Source organism: Lotus japonicus, chromosome 1 (assembly GCF_012489685.1).
Source record: "Lotus japonicus ecotype B-129 chromosome 1, LjGifu_v1.2".
NCBI classification, from domain to species: Eukaryota; Viridiplantae; Streptophyta; class Magnoliopsida; order Fabales; family Fabaceae; genus Lotus; species Lotus japonicus.
Window position 1 is genome coordinate 25,084,963 of NC_080041.1, and position 10,283 is coordinate 25,095,245.

At 36.5% G+C, this 10,283-nt stretch overlaps 2 protein-coding genes across 2 annotated transcripts; both read left to right on the forward strand.

Moving 5' to 3' along the window:
- The first annotated feature begins 1,272 nt into the window (after window positions 1-1,272).
- On the forward strand, window positions 1,273-1,626 carry LOC130730815 (uncharacterized). Its single transcript, XM_057582935.1, has one exon. The coding sequence runs from the start codon at window positions 1,273-1,275 to the stop codon at window positions 1,624-1,626; it is 354 nt and encodes a 117-aa protein (XP_057438918.1).
- Window positions 1,627-2,580: 954 nt separating this feature from the next.
- Window positions 2,581-5,556, forward strand: LOC130734243 (probable trehalose-phosphate phosphatase H). Its single transcript, XM_057586584.1, has 10 exons — window positions 2,581-3,008; window positions 3,115-3,255; window positions 3,376-3,447; window positions 3,562-3,654; window positions 3,757-3,816; window positions 4,176-4,277; window positions 4,454-4,601; window positions 4,702-4,772; window positions 4,903-4,995; window positions 5,122-5,556. The coding sequence occupies exons 1-10, from the start codon at window positions 2,712-2,714 to the stop codon at window positions 5,185-5,187; spliced, it is 1,143 nt and encodes a 380-aa protein (XP_057442567.1). The 5' UTR covers window positions 2,581-2,711; the 3' UTR covers window positions 5,188-5,556.
- The last annotated feature ends 4,727 nt before the right edge of the window (window positions 5,557-10,283 follow it).

The window sequence follows — 10,283 nt, forward strand, 5'->3', positions numbered from 1 at the left end:
AGCTCTAAAACTGGTAATTTTTTATTATTGTTGCTCGCGCATTTCTCAAAACAATAAATGGGTGCTCAAAATTTTCTGCACAATTAGAATATAATATATGTTAAAATTAAAATAATACAATGATATTAAGTCAAAGAATACCCATAGGTACGTGAGTGATGGTAGATTGCGCATCTACTTTTTTTTTTGTTGGTACATCTTAGAGGAGTTTTTGTAAAATGATTCTTAATTTTAACGATCAATTATATCAAACAATAAAATATGTGAATTAAATATAAATGTAATATACTACTAAACAAAAATTAAATGTCGACAAAGTTTTCGTGTACAAATCTTTTAAAACAAAATAAAAATGAATTAGTCCAAAATGAAAAACTAACCTACAACGTAATAAAAAAATACAAATTGTAAACTGAGTTAAATACAAATAAAAGGAAAAATGAATTACATGAATGAATAGGCTTGAGAAAAAGAATCGGTGAACGCTAAGTGACTGATGAGCTTATATTTAATTTACATACGGTTTATGTCGTTGGTAAACACCGACGATTTTTCAACGAATATGTATTATTTACCGGTGGAAAAGTCCGTGGTATTTTTCGTGGGTAATTCTCCCATCCAAACAAATTTTCAAACTCATTAAAAAAAACTGTCAAAAATAGCGCGCGTTACTTATAAGCCAGATTATTTACGGCTTTGGATGTCGATATCGACAGATTAAATTTTCCCGCTAAATTACTGATGACTTATGCATGTTTAGTTTCCTTTTAATTAATTTTTGGATAAATATTTACCGACGGCTAATCCATCAGTACTCCTATACCGACAACTTTTTTAACGTCAGTAAAAGACCGCCGATAAATAAAACTATTCATATAGTGACGTGTCAGAATATTATTGAATTACCTAAGTTGGGATGATTTTATCTAATATTATTCTTGTAATAAGTTACATACATCATGATACTAAATTTAAAAGTGATACTTATTTATTGAAAAGTAAGTACTCATTGCAATATATTGCCCCCAATCTTGGGACCTGTGGCGTCGGATGGGTGCCACGGCTTGGACTAATTTCCGCTGAAACAATCTCATTGCTTGGGTTTCTACCATGGCTCGTGGTGTTCATGGGCTCCAATTCTAGCTTGGCTGGTGTTTGGGATGCCTGGAAGTGGCTCTGCAATTGGCTCTTGGATCAGCAACGGTGGCCCTGGAAGTGGCTTGGAGGACGATAACCCACGATCACTGGGCTCGTTGTGCCTCCTTCACGGACATGTTGTTGTGTCATGCGTGGACGCCTCCACCACGTGATACTGTCAAGTGTAACTCATATGGCAGCTATCAGGAGGCAGAGAGGCGAATCGGTGGGTGTGGCGTTATTCGCGACCACCTTGGCCTCTGGGTGACTGGCTGCTATTCAGGTGAACCGGAGGGCAATGCGTTCAAGGCGGAAGCTACGACGTTGAAGGAGGTGCTTGAGCTCGCGTGGAATAGAGGCTTGAGGAGTGTAATTTGTGATGTGGATTGTGCTGATTTAGTGGCTACCTTGGCTGATGCTGTAGCTGTGCAGCTGCACTCAAAATTTCTGATTCTGAATTCTATTTCTCAGCTGCTGGCAAAGAATTGAGATGTTAGGATTAATTGTGTGCACAAGGATAGTAATACTGTGGCGGATTATTTAGCTAGAAGAGGTGCTGCTGCTTATACCTCTGGGTTTAGGATTATTGACAATCCAGATCATGATGTTGAGTACATTCTGTTGAAGGACACCCTTTCTATTCCTTAGGGTCCGTTGTTTGTTTTGTAATTTTTCAATGAAGAAAAAAAAAATACAATACCATTAATCTATTAAATATTTCCTCATAAAAACATTTCACTTTCCCTTCATAAAATGAGTTTCATTTCATGAGTGATGATCAAAATTTCAACTTTACCGTTTTAGGGTGTGTTTGGATGCACGTTGGATCAGGCCTGATCCACGTTTAAAGACCTCAAACGTGATTTTTCCATCTCCATTGATGTTTGGATGTTAAATGTTGATCCAATTCTGGCCCCAGAATTGGATCCATCCTAACACAACAATTTGTTGCTTTAGCATCAATGTTGATCCAATTGTCCCCTTTCCCTTTTACAGATCCAATTCAAGTCTATCAGATCCAATTCCTGATAAATGTATCCAAACATAAATCACGTCACTCAAACTCACGTTTACCAGATCCAATTCATATCAGATCCAATTCTGGCCAGATCCAATTCTACTAACGCCGAGCCAAACACACACTTATATTAGAAACCACCACGTCATAAATCGTGATTTAAAAAATCAAAAACTTTATAATCATTCGGTTAAAGGTTCCATATTATTGTGTAAAAGAAAACAACAAAACTCAAAAGGAGGTTCCAGTGGGGACTATTTTGTGGTCCCTCCATTTTCTCATATTTGGCATAACTACAACAAACCCCTGGCTTTATTTTTGTTGTGACTTGAACAAACGAGTGTGAAAAGCGAGTTTATTTTTTTATTTTTTATTTTCTTTAATTTCTTCAAACATTTCTTTTCTCCCTATAAATAACACCTTCAGCAGAGGAAGCAGCCACCTCTGTTCTCTGCTCTGTCTTTTCCCCTTGTTAATTCCCTTTCTTCTCATTTCTCTGCTGTTCTTTCTTCATAAGAATCAAGCTCTTGCATCACAAAATTAACATACATAGGAAATGACGAACCAGAATATGGTGACTCAAGCTGGGAAATCATGTGTGAACAACAATAACACACTTATGGAGTTAGCAATGTCGATTTCAAACTCATGTGTTCTCCCTAGAGCAACAACAGTGCCTGAATTAATGGCTTTTCTTGGTGGGTTTTTGGGGCAACAACCAAACAAGAATAAGAAAACATTGGAGGATGGAAAATCAGGAGGAGCCAAAGCTAACACATGGATTGATTCCATGAGAGCTTCTTCTCCTACCCGAACCAAATCCACACAACCTTGTCACCAAAATCCTTGGACTGTAAGCATTTATTGAGAAGTCGCACATTGACTAGAGATACCGCCGATACGGCCTATATATCATTTATATTTATGTGTTGTTCTGTTTTCTTGTTCTGTTTTTGCAGCTTTACCATCCTTCGGCGCTGGACATGTTTGATCAGATAATATATGCTTCCAAAGGGAAGCAGATTGTGACCTTTCTTGATTATGATGGAACACTATCACCAATTGTTGCAGATCCAGATAAAGCATACATGAGTAAAAAGGTTTGTCTTTTGTTTCACTCTTTGTTTCTATCTCTCATATCAATTCAATTCATAAAAGAAAATGGAATATATAATTTCCTTTAATTATAATTGCAATTGATTTACTTTTGAATTAATCAGATGAGAGCGACATTGGAGGACATAGCAAGGCATTTCCCCACAGCCATTGTTAGTGGAAGATGCATAGACAAGGTACATTTATTATTTTTTTCATAGAAAATTTGCAAAAGGAAATTAAAATATATGAAAAAGGTTATCATCTTTTTTTGCATATAACTAATTATTTTTTTTAATAAAACATTTCAGGTTTATAATTTTGTGAAATTGGGGGAACTATACTATGCTGGAAGCCATGGCATGGACATCAAGGGACCATCAAATAGCCGAAGCACTAAGAATGTGAGAAATAATTTCTCTAACCAAATTAATGTGTGATGATGATTTTTGTTTTTATCTTGTTGTTTTTTATGCTTATCTTGGTAATTTCTTGTTTGCCTTCAGGGTAATGATGAAGGGGTACTTTTGCAGCCTGCAAATGAGTTCCTGCCCATGATCAGTGAGGTTCGTTTCTTTTAAATTAATACCATATAATTGAATACTCTCTATTCTCATTATAAAAAAGATTTTTCACACCTATATCACTATTTTGGCCAGAAGAAGAATATAGCATTCGATTTCACAGATTTGTTTTTCTTATAATTTTTTTTCCAATTCATTTTCACAGATTTGTTTTTCTTTTTTCATCACATCAGAAATCATATCTTTTATTACCTCTCCTCTATAATTATTTCTATGAAGGTGGAGGGTAGATTTCGAGTGTGAATAAACTATTTTTAAAAAAAAATCCAATTTTACTTTTCTCACTGTGGTACATACAATTTTAACTCAGCTAATAATTATTATTCTTTTGTTTTCTTCAGGTGTACAAGATCTTGGTTGAAAAAACAAAGTCTGTCCCAGGAGCTAAAGTAGAAAATAACAAGTTTTGCTTATCTGTGCATTTTCGCTGCGTTGATGAGAAGGTATGATCAGTTAGTCAACAAAAATATTTAATGTGAGCTAACATACACACCCACACCACACACAACACATTAATATGGATGGTTCATAGTAGTGACATTATTTTAATCAATTTTAGATTAATACTATTATTTTCATTTATATCTAACCATATTATACTTCTTGTTCTTATATATAGAGTTGGGTGCCATTGGCGGAGCAAGTTAGCTCAGTGCTCAATAAATACCCAAAGCTCAAGCTAACACAAGGAAGAAAAGTGTTGGAGATTCGACCAAGCATAAAATGGGACAAGGGCAAGGCTCTTGAATTCTTGCTAAAGTCGCTAGGTAACTATTATATGTTCATGCTAAAATATTTTTTCTTTAATTTGTACGTATCTCATGAGAAATTGTGTATCCTAACTTTAGACTCTTTGTTCTTTTTTAGGATACGCAGATTCTAGTAAAGTATTCCCAATCTATATTGGTGATGATCGAACTGATGAAGATGCATTTAAGGTAACATATGCCACCACCTTACTCTAGCTTGTAAATTGTTAAAATTACATATTGTACTGTTTTATATACTCCACATATATTATCAATATTATAATTATTATACTAACTTTGGATGTATAAAAAATAAAAGGTGTTGCGCAATAGGGGCCAAGGGGTTGGGATTCTTGTTTCTAAAACTCCTAAAGAGACAGACGCATCCTACACTTTGCAAGATCCATCAGAGGTGAGTCCAATATTTCTCAGTCTTCAAATGTTATTTGGTTCAAGCATTAATCATTATTTTTTTTCAAATTAAAATGATATCTATAGTTAAGGCTTATATGAACATTGTTTTTCTGTATTTTTTCAGGTTGGAAAATTTTTGCGGCATTTGGTGGAGTGGAAAAGAACGAGTTCTAACTTCCACAAGTTATAGATTCTAGAATTGACACTGACCCAGAATTTGGTCAAGGAGTGGTTCTGTAGAGGGATTCCAATTGCATCCCTTAATTTAATTTCTTGTTGAAAATAGGAAAAAGTGATGTTCCATAATTTAATCTTTGAGGGGAGGACGAAGTCCAAACTATAGATTAACTTTTCTTTCTTTCTTTTTGTGTATTTTTTTCTTTCTTCAAAGATGTATTCTATTCTTTCACACGTTTGCATGCGCATGCGGATAGTGAAAGACAGATGTTTTATGCCGCAGTTTCAATAGGCAAATCAGCTTTATTGCTCCCAATTGTACTTATTGTACGTGTGGACAATGTAATACTGAAAATGAAAATCACCAACTTAAACTTGGAAAGCTGATTTAGACTATCATAAATACAAAATAGTTTGTGTACAAGATGATATTTGTTGAGCCCCACAATAATTAGGGGATAGTTGAAATAGGGGAGTATGAAGACTTTGATAATTTGCTTCTTACTAGATTTTGTAATTGATTTAGACATAGTCGATAATATGCACTTTAGTTTTTAGGTTGAATTAGTGTTACTAGTAATTTACAAAATTAAAAACCTATCAAGTATCAATAATATGAAAAATACAAATAAAGTGAGTTATATAGATAAAAAAAATAGTTTTTTTTTATAGAAAGATAGTAGTCCAAATAGTTGAATAGAAAAAACTAGTTAAATAGTTGTTAATCAATACATTGATATAGAATATTGATTATTAGATTGGAACTGACGTATCAACCCCTTAACCTTCTCTTCATCAGAATCAAGAAAAACCAAACCTAAATTGTACCCTAAGCTACACTCTTTTAGCCCTTACCTCCAAGCTCTTAATAACATTGTAATTTGCGAATAACGTATTCTTCATCTTCACATGTTTCCCATTGCATTAGACAACCATCCCGACAGAATAATTTTATTTTCACACCCCTCTTTTGGGTGGAAAGAGGTGGAATGAAAAGAGATATAAATGTTATCATAGTAGATTTACTGCTTTGTTAGTGACTTTACTGCATTAGTTACCTGGTTAATATGGTTAGTTTACTGCATTAGTTACTTGGTTAATAGGGTTAGTTAATTTGTTACTTAACAGTTAGTTAGTTTAACTGTTATGGTCAGTTAGTTGAACCAAGGTTAGGAACTACTTTACTCTTTGTATATAAACAATACACATTGTACAATTTACTCATTCAATTGAATCAAATTTCAGTTCATATTCATTTTCACTTCTTCTTCTTCGTTTTTCTCCAAGAACCTGCAAGTTTGCAAGTTTGTTATGGTATAAGAGAGCTCTGCTGCGCATCAATGGCGGCTGCACAAGAAGTCGCGTATCCCTACTCTGTTCAAGATGCACAAACCGCTTCCCACACATTCTACATTCATCCCAACGAGAGCCCCTCCACCGTTCTGGTTTCACCACCGCTCTCGGAAGGGAATTACCACAATTGGGCGAGGGCCATGAAGATGAGTCTTCTGACGAAGAACAAGTTAGGGTTCGTGGATGGGTCGATTCCAGAACCTCCTCAAGATCATCCAATTTCATCGTTCTGGCAGAGATGCAACGTTCTTGTTCTTAGCTGGCTCATCAAGTCTATGAGCGTGGAGATCGCACAATCAATCTTGTGGCGTGACAAGGCCAGCGACGTTTGGAAGGAGCTTCGCGAAAGGTTCTCTCATGCCGATTTGTTCAGAATTTCAGAGCTGCAGGAAGAAATTTCCAGCCTAAAGCAAGGTGATAGCTCAGTTTCTAAGTTTTACACAAGCATGAAAATACTTTGGGATGAATTAGATGTCTTGAATCCTCTTCCTGTATGCACATGTAATCCTCGTTGTTCTTGTGGAGCAATCAAGAACATTGAGGATGAGAGGAACAAGAATCAGGTGGTGAGGTTCCTCAGAGGATTGAATGATCAATTCTCAGGAGTGAGGTCTCAATTGATGCTACTGGATTCACTGCCGAATGTAAATCGTGTGTTTGCACTCATAGCACAGCAAGAAAGACAATTTTCCACTGAGAATGTTTCAGGATCCAAGGCAATGATGGTTTCAAAGGAAAATGGAGGTGCATCATCGAGTGGAGCTTCATCATCAGGTCATCATTCACATTCTGGGACTCATTCTTCTGGAAATTCACAATCTCATTCAGGAGGTTATCAGTCAAGTTCAGGGAATAGGTACACTTCAAAGAAGTGTTCTTATTGTGGCAAGATGGGTCATACAGTCGATGATTGCTACAAGAAACATGGTTTCCCACCAGGTTTCAAGTTTAAGAACTCTAAGTATAGGTCTACTAATTGTGTTCATGCTGTTGATGAGGACCAAGAAACTCAGGGAAGTGATTCGGGTCAAGATACAAGGTTCAGATTTACAGCTGATCAGTACCATAACCTGCTGGCTTTGCTTCCCACTTCTGAATCAAAGGGATCCTGACAAACATGATAATGGAAGCACTCAGTCTGCCTCAAAACATGGTAATGGAAGCACTCAATCTGCCTCAACTTCTGGAATTCCAACAAAGAATGGTAATCCTTTTGATACTTTCTGGATAGTTGATACTGGGGCAACTGATCATATATGCAATAATCTTAGCTATTTTTGTTCATATCAACATGTTAGCTCTATTCCAGTTTCCTTACCAAATGGTGTTGTAGAGACTGCATTGATCAAAGGCTCAATTAGATTTACCCCATCTTTCATTCTTCATAATGTACTTTTCTTGCCAAATTTTCAGTACAACCTGATCTCAGTCCACAAATTAGTGAAATCCCTCCGTTATAGATTGAGCTTTTATGATGATATTTGTTTGATTCAGGATTCCACTACCTGCAAGAGGATTGGCATAGTTAAAGCAGTCAAGGGGGGCCTATACATCTTCAACAAGTCGTCGGTCTCATCAATTTCTTCGTTACCACTTTGTAATTCTGTTTTCTCATCTGGAACTGTTTCCAATGATAGTTTTTCCTATAAATTTGTTCCTAGTGTGCACAATTTATGGCACTATAGGTTAGGTCACCCCTCTTTCACCAAGGGGCAGTCAATAAAGGATTTGTTTCCCTATATACATTGTATAAAAGACCACATTTGTGATGTTTGTCCTGTTGCAAAGCAAAGAAAATTGAGTTTCCCACTTAGCAGTTCTTCTACTTCAGCTATTTTTCAATTAATTCATGTTGATATATGGGGCCCTGTATCTGTTGTTTCATTACATTGCTATAGTTATTTCCTGACAATTGTTGATGACTATTCTAGATATACTTGGGTATATCTCCTAAAGTCTAAGGCTGAAGTTAAATTCCTAGTTCAAGACTTTTGTGCATTAGTTGAAAATCAGTTCAATACATCTGTTAAAAGTCTCAGAAGTGACAATGGAAAAGAGTTTGCATTGGATCAGTTTTATGCTAGCAAAGGGATAATCCATCAAACTAGTTGTGTTGAGAGGAAGCATCAACATATTTTAAATGTAGCTAGAGCTCTTTTGTTTCAAGCACAGCTTTCTAAACCTTTCTAGGCACATGCTATTGTTCATTCTGTTTTTTTAATTAATAGACTGCCTACTCTTGTGTTAGACAATAAGTGCCCTTTCCAATGTCTTTTTCAAACACTTCCAGATTTATCATTTGTCAGAGTGTTTGGATCTCTATGTTTTGCTTCTACTTTGACAAGCCATAGAACCAAATTTGACCCTCGGGCTCATAAATGTATTTTCTTGGGTTCAAACCAGGAACCAAAGGATATATAGTTTATGACCTGAAAACCAAAGGCATTTCCATCTCTAGAAATGTTGTTTTCCATGAAAATATTTTTCCCTATTCATCTCTTCCCCTGTCTGATCATGACAGTTCTTCACAGTCCTTTCCTCAACCTTCTTTTGATTCAGAGGAACCATTTGATTACACACATCCTAGTGTACATCCTGATAACACTGATCCACCTCTCTTGCATACTCCTCTTCCTGTTACTGCTGAGAATAATGCACAAAGGGTGTCAACTCGAGTCAAAAGACCTCCCACATATTTGCAAGATTATCATTGCACCCTCACTGCTTCTTCTACTATGCCAAGTACTTCTTCAGGCACAAGAACTCCTACAAGCAAAGGTACATCTTATCCCTTGTCCACAGTGCTCTCTTATCATCATTTAACCCCTTCATATAGAGCTTTCATCATGAATATTTCTACTACTGTTGAGCCTAGTAGATATTCAGAGGCAGTGAAACATGACTGTTGGAGGCAAGCAATGAACAAGGAGCTTGAGGCATTGAATAGAAACAATACATGGATTCTTGTGGACAAGCCTCCTGACAAGACACCCATTGGATGCAAATGGGTGTACAAAATCAAGTACAAACAAGATGGAACTATAGAAAGATACAAGGCACGCTTAGTTGTGAAAGGTTATACACAGGTTGAGGGCATAGACTTCATGGACACTTTCTCTCCTGTAGCAAAAATGACCACTCTTCGTGTGTTGCTTGCTCTGGTAGCCACACATAATTGGTTTCTTCACCAATTAGATGTTGATAATGCATTCCTTCATGCCAGCTTGGATGAAGAAATTTACATGGCCCTACCTCAGGGTCTTCCATCTTCAAAGCCGAATCAAGTGTGTCTTCTCAAGAAATCTCTTTATGGACTTAAACAGGCTAGCAGGCAATGGTACACAACTCTGTGCCACGCTCTCCAAGGTCTTGGTTTTGTCCAAAGCTCTGCTGACCATACCTTATACATTAAGAAGGGAGAGTCAGGTGGATTTACTGCTTTGTTACTCTATGTTGATGATGTTTTGCTGGCAGGTAATGATATGTCAGAAATCATGAGAGTAAAGGCCTCACTTCATGCTCAATTTCGTATCAAAGACATGGGTGAAGCTAAATTCTTCCTTGGGTTAGAAATTGCAAGGTCTCATTCTGGAATTGTTTTGAATCAAAGGAAATATGCATTAGAGCTGTTGTCAGATTCAGGATTGCTTGGAAGCAAACCCATGAGCACACCAATGGATAGTTCTCAAAAACTCAGTGCTACTTCTGGCACACCTCTCTCAGATGTGAGTTATTATCGTCGTCTAGTTGGAAGGC

What these genes read in the sequence shown, in the direction of transcription:
- LOC130730815 (XM_057582935.1), top strand. Translation starts at nt 1,273, where the DNA reads ATGTTGTTGTGTCATGCGTGGACGCCTCCACCACGTGATACTGTCAAG.
- LOC130734243 (XM_057586584.1), top strand. Translation starts at nt 2,712, where the DNA reads ATGACGAACCAGAATATGGTGACTCAAGCTGGGAAATCATGTGTGAAC. An exon ending in GTCACCAAAATCCTTGGACT is followed by an intron (nt 3,009 to 3,114) that starts GTAAGCATTTAT and finishes CTGTTTTTGCAG; the next exon opens with CTTTACCATCCTTCGGCGCT. An exon ending in TCCTGCCCATGATCAGTGAG is followed by an intron (nt 3,817 to 4,175) that starts GTTCGTTTCTTT and finishes TGTTTTCTTCAG; the next exon opens with GTGTACAAGATCTTGGTTGA.